The sequence below is a fragment of the Diceros bicornis genome, chromosome 32 (assembly GCF_020826845.1).
Source record: "Diceros bicornis minor isolate mBicDic1 chromosome 32, mDicBic1.mat.cur, whole genome shotgun sequence".
NCBI classification, from domain to species: domain Eukaryota; kingdom Metazoa; phylum Chordata; class Mammalia; order Perissodactyla; family Rhinocerotidae; genus Diceros; species Diceros bicornis.
This window is the reverse complement of record NC_080771.1, coordinates 11,279,861-11,306,504: the sequence shown is the minus strand read 5'-3', so window position 1 is coordinate 11,306,504 and position 26,644 is coordinate 11,279,861. Positions and strand designations below refer to the sequence as shown.

The 26,644-nt window shown below is 53.6% G+C and overlaps 1 protein-coding gene across 1 annotated transcript in view; it reads left to right on the top strand.

Annotated features, from left to right (window-relative positions):
* CNGB1 (cyclic nucleotide gated channel subunit beta 1) overlaps nt 1–26,644 on the top strand; it is a 68,933-nt gene that overhangs the window by 18,431 nt on the left and 23,858 nt on the right. Inside the window, exons 15-25 of the mRNA XM_058527708.1 lie at nt 5,518–5,693; nt 6,373–6,409; nt 12,560–12,722; nt 15,731–15,838; nt 17,730–17,887; nt 18,994–19,149; nt 20,129–20,337; nt 21,334–21,384; nt 21,672–21,758; nt 23,717–23,781; nt 24,607–24,729. Of these exons, the coding sequence (XP_058383691.1) occupies nt 5,518–5,693; nt 6,373–6,409; nt 12,560–12,722; nt 15,731–15,838; nt 17,730–17,887; nt 18,994–19,149; nt 20,129–20,337; nt 21,334–21,384; nt 21,672–21,758; nt 23,717–23,781; nt 24,607–24,729 (1,333 nt within the window). The remainder of the gene's footprint in view (nt 1–5,517; nt 5,694–6,372; nt 6,410–12,559; nt 12,723–15,730; nt 15,839–17,729; nt 17,888–18,993; nt 19,150–20,128; nt 20,338–21,333; nt 21,385–21,671; nt 21,759–23,716; nt 23,782–24,606; nt 24,730–26,644) is intronic.

The following is a 26,644-nucleotide window of genomic DNA, read 5'->3' as shown; positions in this document are numbered from 1 at the left end:
CCTTATAAATGTAAATGTTTGTCTGGCAACTCCTCAAGGGCCATCCAGAGAATGTGGCCAGAGAGACATAAGATGGGCTTGTTGATGCCTTTTCTATTGTAACATCTATTTTACATTATATTACAGCCATCAGATAGAAGATCTGTTCCAGGAAGGAGTTACTATGTCAAATTCTTTAGGCAGGTAGTGGGGGAGGTCAAATGTCCCTCAGAGAAAACAACCAAGGTGAAGAGATATATTTCAGGGTGGCCAAATCTTGATCTCCCACAGCAATCGTATTAAATATATAAATGTATCAAATAAACATGTTGTACACCTTAAATTTATACAATGTTACATGTCAAATATATTTCAGTAATAATAATAAAAAAAGAAGCCACTAAGAGGGAGAGGATTTTTAGCAATGTGAGATGGACAGAAGGACGGACGGATAGGTGGAGGTGAAGAGCAGGCAGCTGGAGCCTGGAGACTGGACTTAGGAGAGTGAGAAGTTGGACAGGAGATGTAAAGTCCGGAGTCTGGTCATGTAGATGGAATTGACAGCTGTGCAGCTGGAGGGGATGCTCCGGGGTGAGCGTGGATAGAGGAGAGGCTGAAAGGCCAGAGGAGAGCCAGGGAGATGAGGAGGAACCAGAAAGGACGGAGGAGGAGGCCCAGTGAGAGGAGAGGGAGCCGAGAAGAGTATGGGGCCTGGAGGCCAAGCTGGAAAGGGTTTCAAAGAGGAGGGAGTGATCCGCTGGCTGAAGAGCAGCCCACGTGTCCCGGGAACAGTGACAGTGTAGCTGGTGGACGTGGTGGGAGATGATGCTTCAGAGGCGGTGAGGCCAGACGGCAAAGGCCTTGGACTTGATTTGCCAGGGGCAATGGGGAGCCATTGGAGGTTTGTGAGCAGGGGACTGACATGATCCGGCAGCTGCCTTGTGGAGAGATTGAGGCAGGGAGAGCAGTGAGGAGGCTGTTAGCACGGATCAGGCAGACTGACTTCATCTGTCCCGTTGCTCCATCCCCCTTGCATTGTCCCCTGTCCCTGTCGCTCTGCCCTTCGTGGTACCCCCTGGCCCACAGCCTTCATCCCTGACCTGTCCCCTGGCCATGGCCCAAGGCGGGGTGGCACCGTGCTAGGAGCACAGGCTTGGCTCCTCTTAGTGGAGTGACCTGGGCAAGCAGCAAACCAGCACAGAGCTTCTGCCCCATGTCTGGAAGCCCCTGCAGAGTGGTCACAGGCCAGCGGTGAGAATGGGGTGGTAGGACCTGGCCTGGAGCGAGTGCCCCATCGAAGGTCACTGATGTTCTCAGCCCTACTGAGGGGCACTTATTGCCCCAGTCAGGAAAGAGTTAAACCATGAGCCCAGCACAGGGCTGGAAGGCTGCTCAGTGTCATCTGCTTTTAGCCACCCTTGCCCAGCTCATAGGTAATCTTTCCATCCGTGGCAGGAGGCCACACAGATACTTGCTTGCCTCCAACGACAGGGAGCTCACAACCTTTCGAAGGCTGTCCATTCCGTCCATATGCACCTCTGACGTACGTAATTATTTCTTCCATCAAAACTAAGGCTGCTTCCCTATGGTTTCTGTAACCCAGTCCTAATTCTGCCCTCTGGTCCCCGCCAGAGTCAGGCTGCTCTCACTACCAGCTGACCGCCCTTCCCCCAGGTGAAGACCTTAGGTGCTGCCTACCTTCATCAGCGCATCCTTGCTTGCCCTCTGCTTTCCGCCTGCCTCTGTGTGGAGCGCATAGAGGGGGAGTTGTCCTCCCACTAAACCTGTGCGCCCAACACACAGGCCTGAAAACCCCTGCATACGCCACTGCTCTTGAGCTGCATCACTGAAGGCATGTGCTCACACACGCGCACGTGCACCGGCTACACACGTGTTCTCAGTGCACAGTACACATGGGTAGACACACATGTCTGCACTACACATGCACACCAGCATGTAGACACAGACACACGCTGGGTTATGCACACACTTATACATGCAGGCATGCATGCTCTTATACCCACACAAAGCCTGCAAACATGCACAGGCATGCACAACACACACGTGTGCACACATGCACACACGTGCATATCCACACTACACCCTGCACACATGCTCTTGCACACAAGCACACGCATACAGTCACCCACAAATGCTGCAGGCTCACACACGCTCACACAAACGTTCTCCCAGAGTTTTAAACTCAGGGAACTTTTGGGTCCAGGGAGGGATGAGGGCCCTGTGGTGACAGAGTGAGTGATCGCAGGGCAGGGCCAGAGGGCGTCAGGCTTGGGACAGCTGTGGGCTGTCACCCGCCGGGGAAGGATGCTCTTGGCCAGCTTGGTGCAGGCACAGGGGTGACTGATGACGCGCGGGCCCTGGTAACGGGCAGATGGTCGCCTAGCGACCCGGTCCCTGCCAGCAACAGCCCGGCTTTTCCTAGCAACCACAGCCTTTTGGTCCCCACCTGGCCTCCCTGGGGGCGTTTCTGCAGAGTTCCCCCGCGCATCCCTCAATCTGATTAGAAGCAGGAAAAGGATCGTGGCTCACTCGCCACCCGACCCACACGGGCTCCGGAGCTGGCTCGGGGCTGGGCCGGGGTCTCTAAATCCTCTCCTTGCGTGCACCGACCCGGGGCTTGGGACGGAGGTCATTGCCCCCAGCTGAGCTCCTGCACCATGCGCGTCCTCATCGGCAAACACGGCGCGACCCAAGTAGGTGGCTGCTTCTCCCCAAGGGCTCCCTTCCTTATTCCAGGGTTGGGGTGCTGGGTGAAGAGTCTGCTGAGGGCGACTCTTAACTTGGGGACACAGCCCGCTAGGTGACCTGGGGGAATAGCAGGGGGCTGGCAAACCTTGCAAGCTGGCTGCTCTGCTACTCCCTGCGCCTTTAACTTGGAGAGCCGGGGGTCCTCCGGGATGACACCCTCAGCCAGTCTGTGTCATCCTCTGTTTGGAAATCCTTGGGGTTTGGGAACTTTCCGGAAGCTGATGGCCTGCTGCTTCTGTGCTGGGCAAGAGGGGGCCTTGGCAGGCACTGGGTACACTGCCAACCAGGGGCAACATGACTTTGGGTATGTATGTCCCAAAACAACCCGTGGTGGTGCTGACAGGGCCACCGGAGGGCTTGTTAGGTGTTCGATGGTTGGAGATGTTTGTGCAAAATGTTCCCCAATCCACGTGAGTGATTCACAGACCTGCAGAATGCCACCTCCTCTGGGATTAATAATAATGACAAGAACAATCATAATAACAGCTGCTGTTTGATGAGCACTTATTTTCCAAGCCAGACACTATGTTAAGGCACCTATTATTGATCCCATTTCACAGATGGGAGAACCGAGGCTCAGGAACAGTACCCTCCATGTCCAGGGGTGGCCTGCCGGCACGTGCAGAGCCAGTATTCTGTCCCAGGTCAGGCTGGCCTCAGAGTGAACACTTGGCACCACAGACAAGGAAAGCTGCTCACCAGTGTTTAGAAGTGGAGAATTGAGAACTACACCTGACATGGAGGTCTTTGTCGATTTTTCCATGAGATTCTCACCAGGCCTTCTGACCTCACTCAGATAAGTCGGGCTGTACAGGCCGGGCACATCCTACCCATTTGACAGAGAAGCAAACAGAGGCAGCCCGAGGGCTTCCCAGTGACTTGCCCAAGGCCATACGGCGATTCCTGGCCTGATTCTGAAACGAGCAAGACCCCAGGCAGCCTCTGACTGCACTGTGGGAAGTTCATTTCCCCGCCTTCGTGCTCTGAGACCTGAGGGGAGCATAGTTCCCACAACACTTTTGGAGTCCCCAAGAACGTTTTCATTTCTTTTAAAATCAGACCAAAAATGAACTTTTAGATGGAAGAGAATGTTTTGATATATAATATTAACATAGGACTCTCCATATCAATGCGGTCATAAAATATAATTTTTAATATGTTTTTTCTGGAGGAAGGGGCCCAGGAAGGCTGCAGTGCCCAGGCTCCAGGAAAGTCCTAATGTGCCCTTGCTTTTGTGACTTAGTCTCTTTAAGGAGATCTGTCTCTTCCTGGGGTAGGGAGCGTGACCCTGATAATTCAGCCCCTCACGACGGAAATCCCAATACACTGAAGAGGAATAAAGCGAGTTGGGTGCTTGGGTCATCCAGACACTCGCCTCGCTCCTCCGTGTCCCATGGGGCCGTGTAGACGCTCAGAGGCGGGCAGTGGAGTGTAAAGTACGTGGCGTTGGAGACAGCCATGTTTTATGCAGTCTCGCCTTGTACAGGCTGTGTGACCATGGGCAGGCCGTCTGACCTCTCTGAGCCGCCGATGTCTAAGCTGGACTGGGCTCCGTCACAGCCTGGGTCTCTCAGGGTTATTTGGGTGAGGATTTGGGGAGCTGCTGTGCGTGCAAAGTGCTTGGCCAGCGCCCGGCACACAGCCCGTGGGAGCTGCTGTGATAATATGATTGCCAGCCGATTCCTGCTCCCAGGCTGCTGGCTTCAACCTACTAGGGCTCCAATCCGTCCCCACCACCTCAACCACCTTGGGAGGGCTGAGACGCGGCCCTTTGGGGGGACGCTGGTGAATCCAGGTTTTCTGGGCGGCAGACACCGCAGAGCTGCCTCCACGAGCCCTCTGGTGACAGGGCTCTGTGGGGTGGGGCGGGGCCCTTAGGAAGCAGGATCTAATTTTAACTACAAAAATCACGTTAGCCCCTGGTCCTGAGTCATCATTTTAACCCAGAGGTCGCACACGGGCATCTAAGGGCCGAATATAGCCTGGAGACAGGCTCTTTGGATATCCACATATCAATACAGATATATTAATTTGGATTAATTATCAGCATCTAAAGATCGGGAGATTCCACCTTTAAAACGTGTAGTTCAGGTTACTCTTGAAAATCGGAGGATCTGTCCCCGGGGCCCCCATTCCGAGCAGAGTGGGTGTGCAGACTCAGATGGGCACAGGTTCCCTGGTTTGCCGTGGTCTCTCGTGCTGCCTATTACCTCCCCCCAGCCCCCATCACTCATATACACCTGCTGCCTGGGCTGGGGACCCTGAAACCTTCAGCAGCTGCAGTGTGGCTCTGATCTCATGGCGTGGAAAGAACCAGGGCCCACATTTGAGGTTCGTGTGGTTTGGGACAATTCGCTGTGTGATTTTCGCCATGTCGATTCACCTCTCTGGGCTTTACTTTTCTCGTCCTCCCTGCCCTGCTTACATCACCAAGGTTGCCTGCAGACTCTCAGAGGGGAAATTTTGGGCATATATTTTGAACGCTATCCAGTGCCCTTTGACACCCCAGAGGACAGTTCCCCAAACCATTCTCCATGCTTTTCTTTACACATGCTGTTCCTCCTTTCTGGATAACATTCCCAGCTCATGGGCCACCTCCTCTGCGAAGGCCTCCTTCCTAGGCAGAATTGTGGCTGTGCCCTTCACAGCCCCTTGCTCAGCGCATGTCTCAGACTGGAAGATTGTTAGCAGGACATGGGATCTGCTGACCCCATGTGCTGGGAGCCTCCTATGGGCGAGGACCTATTCTTGGGCATCTTTGAGCCCCAGCTCCCCACAGAGCCTGGCACTCAGCAGTGTTCAGGAAATGTTTAACACCGCTAACCCCAGCTCTTTCCTCCTCCCCCTCCGGTCACAGTGTCCTGCTGGATAGCTATCTGGCGGCACAGGGTGGTGAGGACCCAAGCAGAGTAGACGTGACTGAGCACCAGAGGGCCTCACCCCAGGTATGGAGCAGCACCAGCCCGGCACCCGGGCCACCCCTGAGGCCTGGGCTGGCGGCGGTGGAAGGGGTTGGGGCCTTGTCCACTGTGTTTGCAGGGGGGTTTCTGGCTGGTGAGATGCCCACCGGACAGAGGGGAGCAGGGGGTAGGTCCTGTGAGGCCCGCTTGTACCTCAGATGGTGTCGGGAAGGGCCTTGGGTGACACAGCAGGTGGACCTGCCCTCTGGTCCTCACAAGGCTGTGTGACCCTGGGCAAGTCACCTCCCCACTCCGGGCCTCAGTGGCCACCTTTGTAAAATGGGGCTAAAAACCCCTCCCCAGGGTGTTGCACACAGTTGTACACTGTGAAGTTCTGTGCCCATGGTGGGGAGTGCTATGGTGTCTGCCCTCATTGCTGTGTCCCCACATGCACAGGGCTGCCTGAGAAGACCCCCTCATGCTATGTGACGGGTCCAGGTGTTGGGGCCTGGGGCTCCCGTGTGCACTGCCCTCTACAGGCTGGAGGCCACCTCCCTGGGTGCCCCAAAAGGTGGGCTGGCAGGGCCTGACTGGCCGGGCAGGGCCAGGAGTAGAGTTGGGCCCATGAGGACTCCTGACGACGGGTCTCCCGACAGAGGTTGGGCCGGACCAGGGCTGGGGGGGCTGGTGCTCACAGCTTCTGATCGCGCTTCATTTCTTGCAGGACCCGCAGGAGGAGGCTGTGGCCACCGACTCAGGAGGTAGGTGTGTGGTGGGGGTGGTGGGTTTGCACAGAGTGTCCAGGATACTTTCAGGCTGGGGGCAGCCTGGGCCAGGGGCACCCCACCTCCTCCCCGTCCATCTCCACACTCCCTACACCCCTCCATCTGCCCATCCTCTGTGTCCTGGGGCCACATTGTCAGCGCCTGGTGATGGATTTCAAAGGCCCCAGAGCACCTTGGAATTGCACTGAGGCCTCCTCAGGATCCCCAGTGGGCCTGGGGAAACCCTGCTCCCAGCCAACCCCTCTGGCCACCCCCTCACTGGGGACACCGTTCTCTGGGCCATGACCCTGTGAGGGCTTGGCTCAAACGTGACAGAGAAAATTGGGACCAGAGCTTGCTAAGGGCGTGTCCTAGACTCCACCTCTGTTGTCGAGCTCTTTCTCACTGCTAAGATCTCCAGGTTGTACCCAGAACATGCACTTTTCTATTATTTACTGTCCCCCCAAATCCTCAGAACTCCAGAGACAGTGGGGACAGAGCCAAGGGGAGCCGAGGATAGCTGGGTCATGGAGCCCAGGACAGATGGACATGGAGCCCTGGACTTACAAGCCTCCACGTTCCTCAAGCCACGGGCGCTCCAGCCGCCCCGTGGGGCAGACAGACCATTTCACAGATGAGAAAACTGACTCTCCATGTGGGCGGCATTTGGCCAAGCGGTCAAGGGCCCAGACCTGTGTTTCTCTCCTGCCTCCTCTCTCTTCCTTTCTGTGTGACCTGGAGCCAGTTCTGTGACCTCTCTTAGCTGTGGCTCCCAAATCGAGAAAGACGGGGCAATAATAGTACGTACCTCACAGGGTTGTTGGGCACAGTAGGGGCGACGATGTGTCAAAGGGACCCAGCTCTGGGGCTGGCACCGAGGGGGGGTGCCACATGGCACCACGATGCTCGTGTTCCCAGCCAGCCAGCGACTGAGATGGACTGGACCCACTGTCGTAACCCCATGTGTCCCCAGCTGGCTCCCCCCCGACCTTTGATAAATGTCCTCCGTCAACTTCAACACGTGTCTGTAGGAAACCTCCTGGTCTGCACTCCACACAGATGACTAAGACCAGGTCACTCAGGTGCAGACTCAAGATCCATGGGGCTGGCTCCGCCCCCTTCCCCAGGTCATCTGGAAGCAGGTGGTCTGGGAACCACACTCTGAGAAACACTGAGGCACAGCGATTTGTCTGCCGCTGCCAGAAAGGGTGGACCTAGAACCCACAGCTTTGACGTCCCTGGGAGCTGGTTAGAAATGCAGAATCCCAGGCTCCACCCCAGATCTGCTGAAGCAGAATCGGCATTGTGACAAGATCTCCTGATGATCTGTCTCACATTAGTATTTGGAGACCATGGCCTTGAGCCCTGGTTCTCAAACATGGCGGCACATTGGAATCATCTGAAGAGATTTAAAAATCCTGGTGCCAGGCCTCACCCAGACCATTAAATCATAATCTCTGGGGTTGGGCCCGGGCATCAGCATTTCCAAACCTCCCCAGGTGATTCCAACGTGCAGCCCAGTTGGGGAACCAGCGCCCTGGGGAGAGGTACTGCTTCTGGTTGGCAGTGAAACTCATTGAGCTCCAGGGTTCCTTAGGGATGGAAATCCTGACTGGCTGAGAACGTTTGAGTCCCGAGGCTGTGAGCCCAGGAGTCTGAGTTAGGGGTTCTTTGATTCTGTTTTGAGTCTGAGATGGGAAATGCTGCTGGTGGCTGGTTAGAAGGGAGAGAACAAGAAGTAGGGGGGCTCGGGCTGCCCCTCAGGGCTGGTGGGTGGACCTGCCACATGACTTGGTGATGCTTTTGGCGTTGAACTCTGGGGACCAGTGATGTTCCAGACTTTGGGCACAGCCGCTGTGAGTGCAGGCGGGCGCTGGGCTGGTCTGTGTTGGCGCCGGCAGGGAGGAGCCCCGCCCCCCCGGCCTCCCTGCCCTCTGTGCTCCTCTTTGCAGTCCCCAGGGTCCTGCCTCTGCCGGAGACCCCCTGGCCCCAGCACCATGGCTAACCCAGGCCAGGACATGGAGCTGAGTCGCCTGGTCCAGGACTTGCCTCCTGGCCAGGTGGCCCCCAAGCTTGCCCCCCCAAACCTGGCGGAACACCTCCCCAACGTGCCCAGCTACCGCCCCCCAATCACCCGCATCCCCGTCCTCATCAACCGGAGGACGGCCTTGTCCAGCTCCAGTTTCGCCAGGGAGACCAGGAGCTCCATCCGTCGCCTAGGTAGTGTAGGCCCACCCCGCATGCTCATGCCCGCGAAATGTGCTTCCGCATAGCTTGGGCTGCTTCCTGCATGGCTGCCATGGTCATGGCATGGGACAACTAGCTGGGCTTACAGAAAACCACCCCCTCTTCCTCTGCTGATCAGTGCCTTCATCTTGCTTTGTGGTGACTTGAGGGGTATTAGTCCCCTTCTCTCTGTGCCTAAAACTCCACAGTTAGCAATTCATTTCTTTGGGTTAAACGTTGCTTTCTGCAGATCATCATTTTTTATACAGGCGGTCACTCACACCCTAATTTAAACAAGTCGCCCAGCTCTCCAGGCCAAGAGGCTTGGGGCAGGGAGCTGGGCTGGGGAAGAGAATAAATGGAGAGTGAAATGAGAGGAATGTAGAGGTTCATTGCAGACAGAATCTACTGACCTTGAGAGTGCTGGGAGCTGGACTTTCTGAGGACTGTTGATATCTGCCCAGGAAATTCCATTTCAGGAAAGGAGAGGCCCCCAGGTGTTGACAGACAGCAGGAGGAGCGGCCCCCTGAGAGGCCAGTGCAGAGAGAGGGCCCGTCTGGATCCGTTTAATTGTGACAAGGTCCCCGCAGCGGCCTTCAGGCTCCTGCTGCCTGATGACAGAGGGCTCAGGGACATCCTGGTGCCTCTGGGCCAGCCCCCGTCACTTTCTGCCTTAACTCAAGCCAGACCTGCCCACTTTCCCTTTGACTTGTTTATTTTTGGATGACACTGGGCAAGCTTGCCCCTGAGATCAGAAGACGGGCAGAACCAAACATTCCATGAGGAGAGACTCACTGTTGTCCTTCTCTCCCCTTCCTGGCTCGGGGGTGGGCACAGGGTGGGGTGAGGGGGCACACGGCGTGACAAGGGGTGACACCCAGGCTCAGTCTTCTGAGCAAGCCCTAAATCGACTCACTCCAAAGGCTCCCCCAACTTCCATTCCCAGACATCACTCCTTGATCTTTGCTGTGCTCTGTACCAACTCTACGTTTATTTGCTTGCTATTTTGCTTTCAATGGATTCCTTTTTTTATTTAATTAAGTGTATTTAAACAGGAAACCTTACATTGCTAGTAAAATGAAAACTAGCATTGCTTGCCGCAAACAGAAGGCATACATAGAAAAAACCACAAATACACTGAAGACGAAGTGGTGTGGATAGTTTCTGGTGAAACACAGTGGCCTGCCGTGGGCTCACAGCCGGGGCCTGCTCTCCCAGCCACAAATGGGGTTAGCTGTGTCAGAGAGGTGTGAAGGCCACAATAGCATTAATTTGAGACTTCCTCTCTGCGTATTCAGGATCCAGAGAGAATTGAAATGAGGAGAATGTTCTCATTCCATGTTATCCTTTGCCTCGTCTGTGCCATCTAAAATCATCTTGTATCCTCCGTGGTCCCTGAGAGCCACACATTTTGAGAAATATCCCCGCTGATACATTGGGTCAGTGGACTAAACCGGCTGTGATGTGACACACGGTGACTTTAGATGCTGCGGACAAGGCGATGACAGCGCATATAAGGATGTTATTCCCATGGGAATATTGCTGCTTGGCGCCTCCAAGCTGAGGTTTTGTTTGAACAGAGGCCTCTGTGTATGCTGCTCACCAACCTCGGGTTGGGATGAGAGTTTGAGCTCTGGGTCCAAATCCTGGCTCTGCAGCAAGTTTCTTAACTTCTCTGACCTTTAGTTTCCTGATCCACAAAATGGTGACAACCATACCAGGACCTCAAAGAGTGGCAGGGAAGGGTGAGAGAACAAATAGATATAAAGCACTTAGAGTTCAGTGAGACAGACGCCCGGCAGGGACCAAGGAAGCGCTTAGCAGTAAATAGTATTATTCTCTAAACCAATTTAATCATACAACCATATTCTTTATATTTTTAATAGTATTACTCTTACTCTATAAATCAATAAAATATAAACCAATATAATTTCTATTTTGAGTGCCACTCTGCCAGGCTGGCGGGAAATGAGATACTAGACTGAGGGGTTTCCCTCCTCCCTGGGGACAATCTAGGCTGCAGGGTCTTTCCCAAGCCAGGGCAGGGGCGAGGGGAGCATCTGTCCCCACCAGACTCCCTGAGACAGCCTCACGGATGCTGGGGCCAGGGTGCTTTCTGCTGCCCGGGGGCCAGGCTAGGGGAACTCTGGGGCTCTGAGCAATTTTTTTTTTTTTCTGTGAGGAAGATTGCCCCTGAGCTAACATCCATGCCAATCTCCCTCTATTTTGTATGTGGGACGCCTCCACAGCATGGCTGATGGGTGGAGTATGTCCACACCTGGGATCTGAACCCGCAAACCCCAGGCCACCGAAGCGGAGTGTGCAGAACTTTAACCACTCGGCCACTCCCCTGAGCATTTTTGAGAGGCTGCCGCAGTCCTGGCTGCCTCCACGCCCAGTCTCGCCTTTCGCACCTCCCAAGGTCTAGGGGAAGTAGGGTCAGGTCCCCTCTGCCTTACGCCCTCTCTTGCTTTCCACAGCCTGGGGCATCTCGTGAGTCTGGCAAAACTTCTTCCTTAAATTTTTTAAAACTTCTCGATTCCTGTTCATCCTCTTCCCCTGAGGGCTTAGGGTTTAGTAAAATTAATGCCAAAAAGTCTCGAGGCCTGCTTAGGTTCCCTCCACCAAACTCCACCAAGTGCTGGCTTTTCCCATGATGGCCATTTAAAAAAAAAGTCTCGGGGCTGCCCAGTGGCGCAAGTGGTTAAGTGCTCGTGCTCCGCTGCAGCGGCCCGGGGTTCACCAGTTCGGATCCTGGGCGCGCACCCACACACCGCTTGGCAAGCCATGCTGTGGCAGCGTCCCATATAAAGTGGAGGAAGATGGGCACAGATGTTGGTCCAGGGCCTGTCTTCCTCAGCAAAAAAAAAAGAGGAGGATTGGCAGATGTTAGCTCAGGGCTGATCTTCCTCACAGAAAAAAAAAAAAAAAGTCACATATCCAAGCGTTTCAAAATGCTCCCCCTCCCCATTTTGGGGTGTGTGTGGCTGCCTTGCTAGTGCTCAGGCCAGCGCCTGGCTGCAGTGGTCCTACCCAGGCATGGTGGGGGTGGGGGCACCATCCCGGCCCCTCAACATCCTCTGGGCTCCACCCCGGGCAGACCTGTCCCACCGTCCCTGGGGTGGGTAATGAAGCCTGAGGTGGGGCCACACTCGGGCTTCTCAGGGAGGACCTGATTCTCAGGATGTGGGACATGGCACCAGGCCTCTCGGAGGTTGGAAGAGGAGTTGGGTTGATGAATTTTGGGGGCTCCTGGCATGTACACAAACAAGGAAATACCAAAACGGGAACCCAAACAGGGGTAACATACACTACAAAGACAGGCTGTGACCCTTGATTGGAGGAAACTTCCAGATGTCTCCATTTGAGGCCCTTCAAGAGCACGAGGCCATGTGCCCTCCTGCCCCACCTCCCCACAGGCCTGGGAAGGCATTAGACTCCCTACCTTGGGATGGGGAAACTGAGGCCCAGAGAGGGAAGCAGCTGAGCTAGGCCAGAACCTGGCGCTCAGGCTCCCCCAGGCTCCCCACATCCTCGCTGAGTGCTACCATCCCCCTCCCCCAACCCCAAGTCCTTGATGCTTCTCCAGGCCCAGGGAAACCAGGCTGGGCTTTGGATGGCTGGACTTCAGGCTGCGTCCAGGAGCTCCTGTGGCTTCCATGGCTTCCATGGCTTCTGTGGCATTCTTGCTTCTTTTGTGGCTCGTGTGCTGGTGGCTGGGGTGGCCGTGGCTCTCAGAGGGACATGGGCTCTGCATTCTTGCACCCCCTACATGGAGCTCCCCTGTGGGCCCCGTCGGGGAGTGAGGCTGGCAGAGGTCCCTCCAAACATGCTTTCTGTGCCTTCCTTCAATAACACAGCAAGGCCCCCGGGACCCGGCTCTTCTCTCTCTCTGACTCTGTCCTCTCCTTTTCCCCAAGTGCCTGCCACAGAAGAGCACCCAGAAGTGCAGGTGGAAGATGCTGATGCTGACAGCCACCCCCTCACCGTGGAGGAGAGTCCACCCTCGCCTGTGCTGCCACCACCTTCTCCTGCCAAGTCTGACACCCTCACAGTCCCAGGCTCGGCCGCAGGCAACCACAGGTCAACTTTTCTGCTTCTCTTGGACTTTTCACAGCACTGCACCACCTGTCCACTTGGCAGGAGAGGAGATTGGGGCCAGACAGGGGAAGCAGCTGGCCCAAGGTCACTCAGCAAGTTGGTGTCAGAAGTGGGACTGTGACTTTGCTTCCTGGTTCTCCTGAGTCCTGGCTTAGGGTTCTATAAAGAGCCCTCCAGGAAGCCCTGTCCCCAAAAACCTCAAATGTATGTTAGAAAGGGGTAATAAATGTGACAGGGCTAATTTCCACCCCCTCATTTTATTATTGAATCATGCAATGGAAATACCAAAGAACGCTAGAAAAATAATCATCCATAACGCACCACACTAGATGGTGTTTTTATATTTCTGCCTTTTCTTTTATACTTTGTTGATGGGCCCATGCTTTTATGTGGTTTTAACTGAAAGAGTGATTTGGATCACATCTGATTTGAGACCACATCTCATTTAGTGAATCCTTTTCCACATTGCCAAGCTGTCTCCTTAACACTCATTTATGATGGCTGCATGATATTCCTCCAACTCCATGTGCCAGAATGGGCTTAACAAATTCCCTTTTGTTGGGAACTGTCCATAATGGTGTTATGAACATCTCTTTGGTGTTCTGCTCTCTGTGCCTGGACTCCTTTCTCACGAGTGGGATTCCTGGTCAAATTTCCACACATTTTTACGCCTCTTGAGATAAATTTGTTGCTGCATGGTTAGAGTTGGTTTTGGGCAATGTGAGCCAGGTAACTGAGAGAGGTCCTGCATACAGCTGTAAGCAAACTATGAAGTGCAGTGCAGTGCTTTGTGAATGACTATATTTAAGCCAAAGGGGAGCTGTTGGTGCTTCTCCTGCACTGGCTGGATTGAGAGATGGTTCTTTTTTCTTGATTAATTTTTGCTCTCATCCATGAGCCCTTGAGTAATTTTTCAGCTGAGGCCAGGAGATGGCTGGATGTGGCAAACAGAGGGAGCTCTCATATTTTAATGTGGAGAAAAGAGTCATAATCTCACCTAGCAGTGCAACACAGCTCACAGCCCCATCAGTCCTCATGTTTAATTCATTGAATTATGTACAGAGTACAGACAATGGAAGAAATGGCACCACCATGGTTACAGACATCTGGTCTACCTCCCTCACATTATAAGGGTAGGGAAACTGTACAAGCTGGGTTGGGGGCGGATATTGGGGGGCAAGGAGGGGCCTAGGATCACTTGGGACTAGAATCCAAGCCTCCTGCCTTCTGCTTACAGGCTGGGCCTGTGGGGCTCCTCTCACTCATATCATTTATTCATTTATTCATTCGCAGACATTTACTAAACATCTTTATGAGCCAGGCTCTACTCTAGGTGCTGGGGATGCATCAAGGAAAAGTTGCCAGGGCCTGCCCTCACAGAGCTGCCATTCTAGTGGGGCCGAGAGAGACAATGAACAAGTAATCGAACAAACAGACTATTCCAGAAAGTGCTAAGTAGGATGTAGCTGCAAAGAACTGGAGGGTCTCTGCCTGAGCTTAGCCCTGAGAGAGGTGAACTCTGATGCCTGATGCAATAGGCCAGCAGGGCTGCCCGTGGTCAGGGATGGAATGAGCACTGGGGGCAACTGATGGGAGCAGAAAAACCACGGGCCCTGACAGAGGGGCACGTGGGCAAGGCCCTCCCCACAGCTTAAGAGTGCGGTTTGGAGTGACTCCTAGCTCACCACTTAGTGGATGTGAGGCTTCAGGCAAGTCACTGACCCTTCCTGGGCCCCCATCTTCCTGTTATAAGATGAGGATAGAACACCACCTGTCTACGGGGATCTTGTGAGAATTCAAGGAGCTGCTGCGTGTGAGGTTCCCAGCACGGGGCCGGGCGCCAGGCTGCTGGGGGACAGCTGCTGACTCAGCTCACATCTGGGTTCTCTGGGGCAGCACGTGCCCTCCAGGCTCGGGAGAGGGAATCGGGCTGGACGCCGGACTGAGTTTAGGTCCCACCTGCGGAACTTGTGGCCTCAGTCTTCTCGCACGTGGCCGTCCTTTTAATTAGAGTGTCAAAGAGGTGAACCCATGACTTTTGCCATTCTAGGCGAGTTGGCATAGGTGATACGATAGTTTCAGAACCTTCTGGAATAAAGGCAAATGCTGCACATCCCTCCTTCTGTGTCCCTCCAGAAGCCCTAATGGTGGAATCCTGAGTCACGGAGGTTGAAGATCAAAAGAGTGCCAGGTGGATTCACACCTAGACACCATCCGCTGAGATGCTACTTGCTCCAAATGCAGCACCCCATGGCAGACTTGGACTCAATGGCAGGGGCCCCCGGGGATAACTTAGTCTTCATTCTTCAGATAGGGAACCTGGAGCTCCAGGTGGAGATGGGGCTTGGGACTTGCCCCAGGTCACACCATGAGCTGGAGACCAGCCTCCACGGCCCAAGAGTGTTTTCTTTTGCAGCCGGGGGCACATCTGCAAAGGGAGGGAGGCTGAGCTTCCAGGAGAGTTAACCAGATGGACCGTGAGCCCTCAGGCCTTCTCTAGTAGCTGGAAGGGTTGAATGATAGAGAATGGAGGGGGGATGCGCTGGAAGGGCAGCGACTTTAGACTGGGAGGGGGGAGAAGGACGTTTAAGCTACAATCCGGCTGAGTGATGTGTCTCATTTAGTTGGGTAGATTTAGTGCCATTCTACAGAGGGGGAAACTGAGGTGGCTCAGAGGGTTTAAGTAGCTTGCCAAGGTCACACGCTGGGAAGAGACAGGGCTGGGAGGCAAGCTCAGGTTTGTCTGACGCCAAGTCAGTGCTGTTACTTTTACACAGGCCATTGAACGGATGTGGAGACTGAGGTCCAGAGAGTGGCTATGCCCCTCTCTTTTCACTTTTTGTCTCCCTGCAGGCAAGCGAGGACCCTTTGGCAGCACCATCCCCCAGCCAGGATTCGGCGCTGGGTGATCTGCAGGGCTCAAAGTCAGTCCACGTCCCCCTGGGGCCCCTGCCCTCCCTGAAGGCCCTTCCACGTCTGTGTCCTTGCAGGAAGAGGCTGCCCTCCCAAGATGATGAGGCCGAAGAGCTCAAGGTGCTGTTGCCAGCTGAGTCCCCCGTGGTTGCCTGGTCGGACCACCCCACCCCGCAGGGCACTGAGTGAGTGGGGGCCACCTCTGGGGTCTCAGAGAGTCAGAAGGCGGGGTGGGGATGGGCGGGCAAGGGGAGGTGAGTGAGGGGGAGCATGGATGTTTCTAGAACCCTCCACCACAAGGCGGGCTTTGCCAGTGGCTTCCAAGTAGTAAGACAGGAGTGGGCTTCTTGCCCAGGTTGCCTCTGGCTGGCCCAGGAGTTCTGCAAAATCTGCAGAATGGACTCAGACTGTGGGCCCAGCTGTGTACAGAACCTCAGACAGCAGGCCCTGGGGAAGCCACCTCCTTACAAGCTCCCAGGCGACTGGGATGCAGCTGGTCTGTGGGACAATGTTTAGAGGCCACTGCGAGGGCGTTGGGACATGTGTCTCTACATCTAACTATCCTAAGGGCTGGGCCAATGGGAGCTGTTTTCCTGAAGAGTTTGAGTAGCCTTGTTGATGGTGAATCCTCCAGCCCTGGGCTCTGGGACCCGCATCCTGCTCCCCAGCCACACCTCCTGGAGTGGCCTCAGGAGACACTGGGCTTTTCTTCCAGTCTTTTCTTTCTATCCATAATCTTATGGAGTTTATGTTTAACAGAGTAGTGGAAAGTTCAGAAAAGTTAAAGAAACAGGAAACCAATCCAAACCTCACCCACAGTCCAGTGGTCCAGTCACATCTTATGCAGTAGGGGAGGGATAGGGTTAGGGTTTAATATCAGAAAATAAGGCAGAAATCAGGTATAGTAATAAAAATTACCCCTAAAAACTCTTAAGGCGGTCAACATGGAGACCCATGTATAGACTAAGCCTCTGTAACAAATAGACCCCAAAGATCCAAGAAGATGTCTCATGTGTCATAGTCATGTCACTAGTTGCATGTTTCAAGTCAGCGGAAGGCTCTGCTCCATGCAGTCATTTAGGGACCCAGCTGACAGCAGCTCTGCCACCTTCGTGTGGCTTCCAAGATCCTGCTGGTCACCACTGGAAAGGGAGAACACCAGGCCACTCCTTGACAAGGAGGCTGGAGTTACATGTGTCATGACTGTTCACAGTCCGCTGGTGAGAACTCGCCTGGCCACACCCAGGAAATGTGGTCCCAGCCAGGTGTCCACGTCCCAGTGGCTACTCCCCACAGGAGAGAACAGGTGTGGGTGAGCAGCTCATGTCTCCAGCACACCCGGGAGCCATCTTTCATTGGGACCCCCACACTGGTTGTCTCCAGCTCAGCTCCCTCACCTGAGCACAGGGAGAAGCTGGCTTGAGTCTCAGTGCCTTGATGTAAGAAAAAGAAAATGGATCTATCAACGCTAGTACCGCACTCAGCTCAGTGAGATGGTCACAGTGAGGCCACTCAGGGGAGAGCCACTCACGGCCCGTCTCCACTCGCCCGGGGCCCTGGCCCCACGCTGAGTGGAATGTCAGGAGACTCATTCATTCTCTCTGTCTGTCTGTCTCTCTCTTGCTGCGACTGCATGCAGTTTAAATTCCTATCAGTTAAAGGATATGTAATGTATCTGCATGGTTTTTCCCACCAGCTATTTCCTAAGCCTGGAAAAGCAGCCGTGTCCCCTCTCTGATCTGTCTCACACACGTATCTCACCTGAGCCCCACCTAAATTACAAGTGTTTCCCTCTAAATTACAAATGGCATCAAAGATTTTCCAGAACCGCCCATCTGAATCAGAGCCTCCGTGGTACATTTTCTAAAAGCTGGGCCGGAGCACCCGGCCGTTACTCCCAGACCGAATTTCCTCCTCAGAGATATTAAAGTTGGTTTGATGTTTCTGATATCAGAAGGAGATGGGCAGGACTTGCCTCCTTCAGCCCAGGTGGGATGCAGACCCTGTTCTGCTCTTGCCTGGGGCAAGAGGTCCCTTCCCGGGATGCCCGCTCAGCTTTGGGTGGTGTTTCCTCAGTGACCAGGACCGCGCGGCCTCCGCTGCCAGCCAGAACAGCGCCATCATCAACGACCGGCTGCAGGAGCTGGTGAAGCTTTTCAAGGAGCGGACAGAGAAGGTGAAGGAAAAACTCATCGACCCCGACGTCACCTCCGATGAGGAGAGCCCCAAGCCCTGTGAGTCCAGAGCTGGAGATCGCCCACCCGGCCAGGGGTGGGATGGGACCCCCAAAGCCCCCTGTCAACTCACAGTGAGAATGGCCCTAAGGAAATGGGTGGGGTACATGAGAAAAGCCAAGATCCCCACTCTCTGGATTTCTGGGTCCTGTATGTACAGGAGCCGGGGGAGGGAAGAAGGTCAAAGTTCCAACCAGCTATCCTGTTGTACTTCCCTCCCCCTCCCACACAGCAAGTACCCTCACTGACCCTTCTGCCCCTTTCCCACAGGCAGGCAGGTGGTCTACCCTGGGACGTGTCTCATGTCACACACTCAGATGGTGTCCATAGCCTACTCTGAAACTAGACAGTCTTATTTATCAGAGGCCCCAGTTGCAATATTCTTATGGGGCTACCTGAAAGGTCCCTGCTTTCAAGATTTCAGGAGGAAATAAGACCCGTGCTCTCTTACCAAGGAGGTTTTCTAGGTCTTTCCAAAGGAGGGCTGTGCCTTAGAACTCATGGTGCCAACCATGGATCTAGCAGAGCCTGACTTCACAATCCTAAAGCCAGAAACATAGCCATATTGAACTTACAAGAGCCAACCTCTAGGTCACCAACAATATCATCATAGACGCACAGGAAGCCTGTGATCCCATTCGATGTCTTGTTTTAGAGAGGAAGAAGCTGGGATTTCTGCTCTGCAAAACCTAGAGCAATGTTTTCCTGATTTCTGGCCCAGGGTAGTGGAAGTTCCGGGTATGAAATGCTCCTGGCGCTGCAGAGGGACCCAGAGGGGTCCAAACGCAGACACACAAGCAGACACTCAAGTTGGAAACATCCAACTGGCCCAGAAACACCTCATTTGGGGCAGCTCCTGAGAAGCAGTTCCAGATTGAGCTGGGAAGAGTTTCTGGGCAGGTGCCCAGGTTGCTGTTAAGGAGGGAGCTGTGGGGTTTGCTCCAGGAGAGCACGTGGCTTCCACACACAGAGCTTACAGTGGGTTGTGGGATGGTGCCAGGGTCCCCTTGGCTCTGGTTGCAGGGTCTGTAGTTGGGAGCCTTCTCTCTGGATCCTCTCCCTGAGCCTCAGGGCTGGGTCAGATGGTCACCAGTGTCATCCCACAGCTCCAGCCAAGAAACCCCCAGAGCCAGCCCCTGACACGAAGCCGGCTGAGGCAGGGCAGGAGGAGGAGGGGCACTACTGCGACATGCTCTGCTGCAAGTTCAAACGCCGCCCCTGGAAGAAGTACCAGTTTCCCCAGAGCATTGACCCGCTGACCAGTGAGTCCGGGGTGGGCAATGGGCATTGCCTCCTTGTAACATGAGAGGGCAGGAGAACGGGAGGGAGTGCAAGAGGTGGGCTGGGAGGCCACGGACCTCCAAGGTTCATGACCCAAAACAAATGAAAAATCCCTGGCATAGGAACATGAGATCATACCCATCTCACAGACAAGAAAACTAAGGCACAGAGAAGTTAACCACCCTAAAGACACAACTAGTTATGGAGACCCAGGACTCCGACTCCTGGCCCTGTCTTTCTTCTACTCTGCTCTCGCTGGCTCCTTCCCGGAGCTGCTGCTCTGAGCAGAAAAGGGAAGAAATTCTTCCAACGTCAAAGTGAATTCCTCTCGCTTCCCTTTTAGCCCACGATATATTCCCCAGGAATAACAACCCTTCACGTGCGCACAGCACTTTACAGTTCACGAAAGATCTCCCTGCCTTTCTTATCTGGCCTCCTCTTGTGACTTCTCTGAGGAGGGCAGGGCTGGTGCCAGAGGGGACATTCCCAAGGTCACACAAGAAGTCATTTGGGGGACAGGACTCCAGCCCTGATGTCCACTGGTTCTCTAAAATGACCAGGTGACCTACGGTATCCAACCATCCATCCACCTGTCCATGTATCCATCTGTCCACCTTCTAGGTTTACTGTCGTGTATTTACTAAGGTAGGAAATACATTTTTGGAAAAACTTCAACAGGATTGAAAGCAGAAGTGTTTTCTAGTGGGCGTCTATCGTCTAATAATGCCCCCACATCCCCTCCTCAGAGTACTCTGATTTATTAGAGCCTAGCGGTGATTTATTTTTTACCCAAAGATAGTTTTACACTCCTCCCCCCAAGTTACCGAAGTGCCACATATAGTGTTTGTAGGAAAGTGCAGACGGACATGTGGAAAGAAGAAAGCCTCACCCTGATCCCACCGTGAGGAGCCCTCTCCAGCTGCTGTTCTCGCACATTCCTGCCCCCTCCCGTCCCCGCAGACCTGATGTACATCCTGTGGCTGTTCTTCGTGGTGCTGGCCTGGAATTGGAACTGCTGGCTGATTCCCGTGCGCTGGGCCTTCCCCTACCAGACCCCGGACAACATCCACCTCTGGCTGCTGCTGGATTACCTGTGCGACCTCGTCTACCTCCTGGACATCACCGTGTTCCAGCTGCGCCTGCAGTTTGTCAGAGGAGGGGACATCATTGTGAGTCACAGGCAGGAAGAGGGGGTGGCCGGGGGCAGACTCTGCAGCCAGAGCCTTTGAGGGACTGACCCCCGATGCCACGATTGACAGCAAGAGAAATGAACAGGGAAATCGCAGGAAGTCTGCCCGTGTTTGTTCAACAACACAACACCTTTGACGTATTCAAATTATGCACATCAAATATTGCTTGTGGGCGAAACGGCTCCTGGGCCACCTGATGGAATCAGAGATGGAAAGGGGTCCAGAGAATGGCCTTTAGTGCAAGTGGACCTGTTTCAAATCCCGGCTCAACCATAACTAGCTATATCACCTCTCTGAGCCTCAGTCTCCTCTTCTGTAAAATGGGAGTAGTAATTCCTCCCCCCTCACAACATTGCTGTGAGGATGGACAGAGGTCATGTCTTCAGGGTGCTCAGCACAGGTAACTGCTGGTAACTGACATGTCCTGGGTCCTGCAAAGAGCCCACTGCACTTACTGGGTGGGAACTGAAGTCCTGATTGTGACTTGGCAGAAGCAGGAGGCACAGTTCTCATCTCCTGGTGCAGGTCACTTTCCAAAATCCCACCCTAGCAGAGCCTGCACCCCTGTGTACAGACAAGGGGAGGTTGTGCCTCTAAAACAATCTAGAGGACAAGGCCTTCCCTGGGCCACCTCTTTCCTGGCCCGATCAGAGCAGTTGCCAGCTCTTCGGTAAATAAGGTTGCAGATGGTCTGGGGAAGAACAACGTGCTGAGAATAAGTTCAGTATCCTGGCTTTCCGTCCAAGAAATCAGACTCTAGCTGGGTGACCACTCCCTTCCCACCGGGGGCTCGACCTCCCCACCTGTAGCCCCCCGCTCCCAGGCTTTCACCGAAGCTCATCTGGGTTCCGTGTCCATGCGGCTGTTACTCCGATAGGGAGGTGGAGGTTCTGCGAGATTTTCCACCGCTGCTCCCACTGGGTCAGGGATTAAGCTCTCAGGCCAATTCACAGTCACGATTTTATTTTCTTACAGACGGACAAAAAGGAGATGCGGGATAACTACCTGAAGTCTCGCCGCTTTAAGGTGAGTGCCGGGGATGCAGGTTTCTGCGGGGTCTTGGAGGGTGGTGTCTTGGGGGCCCTGGGGACTTGGGGCCTGTGGGACGTGGTTCCCACCAGGACGGCACAGGCCGGGCAGCCAAACAGAGGCTTGTTGGTGGGACGCCTTCTGCCCTCAGTTCTAGGCCCTCCTGGGGCATTCTGACCTCAGCTTTCCATCATGGGTAGAGACCCCTCCACCCCATACCTCACCCCATCCCACAGCCATGAGGGTACCAGTTTTACGCACTCTGGTGTCCCCTGGGATTTTAGATGGACGTGCTCTGCCTCCTGCCCCTGGACTTGCTCTACTTGAAATTCGGAGTGAACCCCCTCCTGCGTTTGCCCCGCTGCTTGAAAGTAAGACGAGCGAGCGGGCTTCCCCATCCGAGGCCTTCAGCTCCCCCATGCTCTGCACCGGCACTAGGGGGCGGGTGGCATGGGGGTGGGGGTGGCCTGAGGCGAGATGGGAGGTTCCTTACAACTGCTAGGGCTTCTGTGGCGCCCTGTGTTGGGTATTTTTCCGGAGGCTTTACAGGTGCTTCCTCCTCAATCCCGTGAGGTGAGTGTTGTTAGTACCAGCATTTTACAAATGAGAAGTCTGAGGCACAGAGAGGTTAAGTAACTTGCCCAAGGTCACACAGGTAGGAAGGTGTGGAGTCCAGATTTGAACCCAGGCAGTCTGTCTCCACTGTCTAAGCTTTCAGTAACTATAGAGAGACTTCTGCTTTATGATGGTTTTCATCCAAAAGATGGGGAAACTGAGGCTTGGAAAGCTTGGGTGACTTGCCCCAGGTCACAGGAGCCAGGAAGCGCCGGGGACGGATTTGAACGTGCAGCCTGACACCTGTTTCATCATTGGTTGTTGCTCAGTGTCATTACAGTCATTCCTGCTGCCACTGAGGCAGAGCTGGCGTCCCAGCAAGGGTGACACGTGTGGAGTGGAGAGCTGGTAACCATCCTTTAATGTGACCAGGGTAGACAGCCAGTTGGAGCACGCTGGATCCCCCAAATGGATTTTTCTGGCCAACCAATAAATTCATCTCTCTCCTTCCATGATGCCTGATGCCTCTTCCCCAAAACCGTAATGAAGGAATTTACAAAAGAGGCCAATGCAATAACCTTAATAACCTGGAGAAACGGGGTGGAGAAAAATAGGAAGAATGCAAGTACCCTGAGGAAAAGAAAGCACACCTTGCTAGAATTGAGCACGGACGCTACTTCTGAGCTTCCTGGCTGCCAAGGGGAAGGGGGAAACGGGAAGTGGCACCAGTCTTATCCGGCACGTGCCAGCCTCCTGGGGGCTTCAGAGGTTGCTTTAGAGCCAAACAGTTGAGTGAGGAAGGTTGGATACACAGGCCAAGTTTTACTCCCGATGCAGAGGTGGGATCCATATCTTGGTTCACATGGTGGTAGTGAGCATGCATATCTTCGGTGCCTAATGTTTAGCACAACTCAGAGGACAAAACGCTTTGAGCCTAAAGCAAGGGCTCCAAGCCCATGGTCCTCCTGCATCTTGTGCAAACTCTGGACGGAAATTAGAATGAATCCCTGGACGAGAGCTAGCATGTCCCTTAGGGAATCTTCACCAATTTATCTTCAAATATCAAACAGCATATGTGCAGAGATTTAAAGGTAGTGTAACATAATGAAAAGAGCTTGCAGCTTTGAGTCCCATCTGGATTCGAATCCTGGCTCTGTCACTTACCAGCCGTGTGCTTTGGGCAAGTTACTGAACTGCTCTGAGTGCCAATTTCCTGTCTGTAGAAGGAGAACGATAACACATACTTCACATGTAGAAAAGGAATAAGGCACCAAAATAAAGGGCAGGCATCAGAGGTGCTCGGTAAAGAGGAGTTATTATTATAATTTTATTATTATAAATAAGCCTTTGGAGGATATGAGTGGGGGTGTGAGGGATGCTGTTTCGTTATAAAATTGTTTTCTTTATAAGTAAGCATTGAAAACAGGCTCCTTAACCTGGGACCCACCTACCCCTAAAAGTTTCATGATAGGATTCAGAAGGTCTGTGAGGGCCCTGAAATGATACGCAGACTGTGAGAACGTGATTATAGTACGTAATTTCTGCGGGAAGAGGGGCCATGGTTTTCCAATAAGGTTTGTAAATGGAGTGTCTGATCCCCATCCCTCTGAGGGCTAAGGACCTCTGATTGTGAATGCTCACCCTCCAGCCTCATCCCCCCAAGGGCTGCAGAAAGATCCCTCAGCCCTGGCACTGTGGGGACTGGGCCGGGCAGGTGAGGGCGGCGGGCCACCCTTGGCAGCGGGCTGCTCTGATGCCGTTCTCTTCCTCCCAGTACATGGCCTTCTTCGAGTTTAACAACCGCCTGGAATCCATCCTCAGCAAAGCCTACGTTTACAGGTGAGATCCCCTCGCACACACACGCACACACACGCACACATGAACACACACACACACGACGCAGGACGTTCGCGGCCAGAACGGAGCAAGCCATTCTCTACCCACATTTCTTCCCCTTTCCAGCTGCCCTGGCCCTGCTGGTCCCCTCGCCACCGGAAGCCTGGCCTCTTCCTGGCCCTTCTCCGAAGGGATGTTTGTTTTTCAGAGAACCAGGAATGTCCCGTTTCCCCCAATTGTGAGGAGGGCACACGCAGGTTGACATGCACGGCTCCCCCGCGTTTCCAGGGAGCCGGGCCTCACTTTGGTCTCAGCTCAGGGAACTGACCCCCTCAAGCGCTCAGACACAGGGGGAACGGTTGTACGGACCGTCTCACGGACGTCCAAGGATGGCGTGCAAGACCACCAAGGCCACATGCGGGGACGAGCTCCTCTCCACATCTCCACATGCCTCTGTCCCTTCTCTGCCCCTCCCCGCAGATACATTTCCCCTCTGGCTCCTCCACTCCCCAGGACTGCCCGCACAGGGAGCTCTGTGCCGATTCCAGCCCCTAGCCTTGACAACTTTCCATTCAAGCGCCACCATTCCTAATGGTGCAGTCTCAAAGGAGTATCCAGTTGGTCCACTCCAGCCACTGGCTGGTTCCCATCGGCCAGGCGTCCATCCTGCAGGCAGCTGGGCAGGGCCGTGCAGCTCCACCAAGGGCATCTCTGAGGGGGGCATGAGGGGACGTGAGGACTGGCTTGTTCCCTGCAGTCCTGACCCCGGGGGCCAGGGGTCCCAGCCGCCCTTTCTGCTGCTGTGTTCATGCCTTCATTCTTCTGCAGGGTCATCAGGACCACGGCCTACCTGCTCTACAGTTTGCACGTGAACTCGTGTCTGTATTACTGGGCATCAGCCTATCAGGGCATCGGCTCCACTCACTGGGTTTACGATGGCGTGGGAAACAGGTGAGCCACGGTCCTCCCCCCAGGGCCGCAATTCACGAACAAAGACTCCCAGAAAGGAGTCCCATGCTGCCATATTGCCGAGGCCACCTTGCCCCCAGGGCACCACTGACCTGGTCAAATTCAAGTGCTGAGTCTCCACGTCCGTCCACACTAAGCTAACACTTCCTGAGCACCTGCACGTGCCAGACAGAGGGGGGCACAGACATGAACAAGACCTGCTCGAAAGATCCTTTCAGCATGCCAAAGTCTAGTAGAGTTGGCAAATTGACCTCACACATGCGTCCGCCCCTCTACCCCATGGGTCTGGCAGAGTGGGAGTGGGACCAGACAATGCTTCTCAACACAGCTCCCCGGGCATCACTAGCCGTGGAGGAGAAGGCACTCAGGGGAAACCTACCTGCCAATCCAGAGAGCCGCCGGTCACTGTGGGATCTGCTCAAACGATGATGATGGGGATGGTGATAATGATAATAGCAGCGAGCATTGGAGGACACTTGTTATGGACCAGCCCTGTTCTAAGCACCCAGCGTAGTAGCTCAGTCTTCCCCACAGTCACATGAGATAGGTCCTATGATCACCCTCATTTTACAGATGAGGTAACATATGTGAAGTGACTTCTCAAGGTCACACATGTCACACGTTAGAGAGCTGGGATTTGAACCCAGGCAGCGTGGCTACAGGGTCCTAACGTCGTGCCATCTGCCCAGTGCTGTAGAGGGGTGGGGACGGTGGCATGGGATGGTCAATGCTGAACAGTTAAGTTTGATCTTGGCCTTGGTGGGTGGAGAGAAGGGGCAGAGAATCCCTGGGGAAGGGAACAGCCTGAAGAAAGGTGCGAAGTCGCAAAATAATGGAGAAGCCAGGAGCAGTCCTGCATGGCTAGAGGGGGCCGGTGTGTGGAAGTATCCGGAAAGGCAGGCAGGCCGGGTTGCCAAGCAGACTCCCCATCTGAGAAGCTGGAACCCCACCTTCTAGAGCCGTGCTGTCCAATATCGTGGCCCCCAGCCACACGGGCTACCGAGCACCTGAAATGCGAGCGCCACTGACATGTGTGGGAGGCATAAGATACACACGGGATTCGAAAGACATGAAAACACATGTCAACTATCTTACTATTAATTTTAAAAATATTGGTTACTTGTTGAAATGACATTAATTTTGATATTTGGGTTAACTAAGATACATTATGGAAATTTATTTCACCTGTTCCTTTTTACTTTTCAAAAATGTGGCTACTAGAAAACTTGAAATTATGCATGTGGATTGCATCGTATTTTTATTGGATGGCGCTGCTCTCAATAGTGGGGAACCAGCCAAGGTTTCTTTTCTGTCTGATTATAAAAGAAAGATCAGGAACCTATTCCTTCCTACTATACTACTTTGATTCTAAGATGTAGTTAATTATATGACCCAGTATTGAGTCAATACAGCTTTTTGGAAAAAAAAAAGAAATATTACACTAAATGTATACATGGATTGTAAGATAATCCCAATTTTAGAAATGTGAAAAAATATGTCATCAACGAGGAAATAGAATAACACAAAATTGTGCATATTTTCCCACCATTAAATTTTTAAAAACCACGATATAGATACCCCACCATACAGATTAACCCCACCATTTGTTTAGCCATTTTCTTATCATTGGCCACTTAAGATGTTTCCACTTTTTCAGTATGACGCACGATGCTGCAGTGAACACCTGTGTATGTGAATCTTGTCCTCTGGCCTGATTATGTCCTCATAAGAAATTCCTAAGGGGGGATGGCAGGGCCAAGGGTATGAACATTTTTAAAGTTTTAAAAAATTAACATTATTTTAATTAATGGGCTATTTTTTCAGAGCAGTGTTAGGTTGACAGAAAAGTCAATCGGGAAGTACAGAGAGATCCCGGAAACCACCCCCTCTGTAAGGC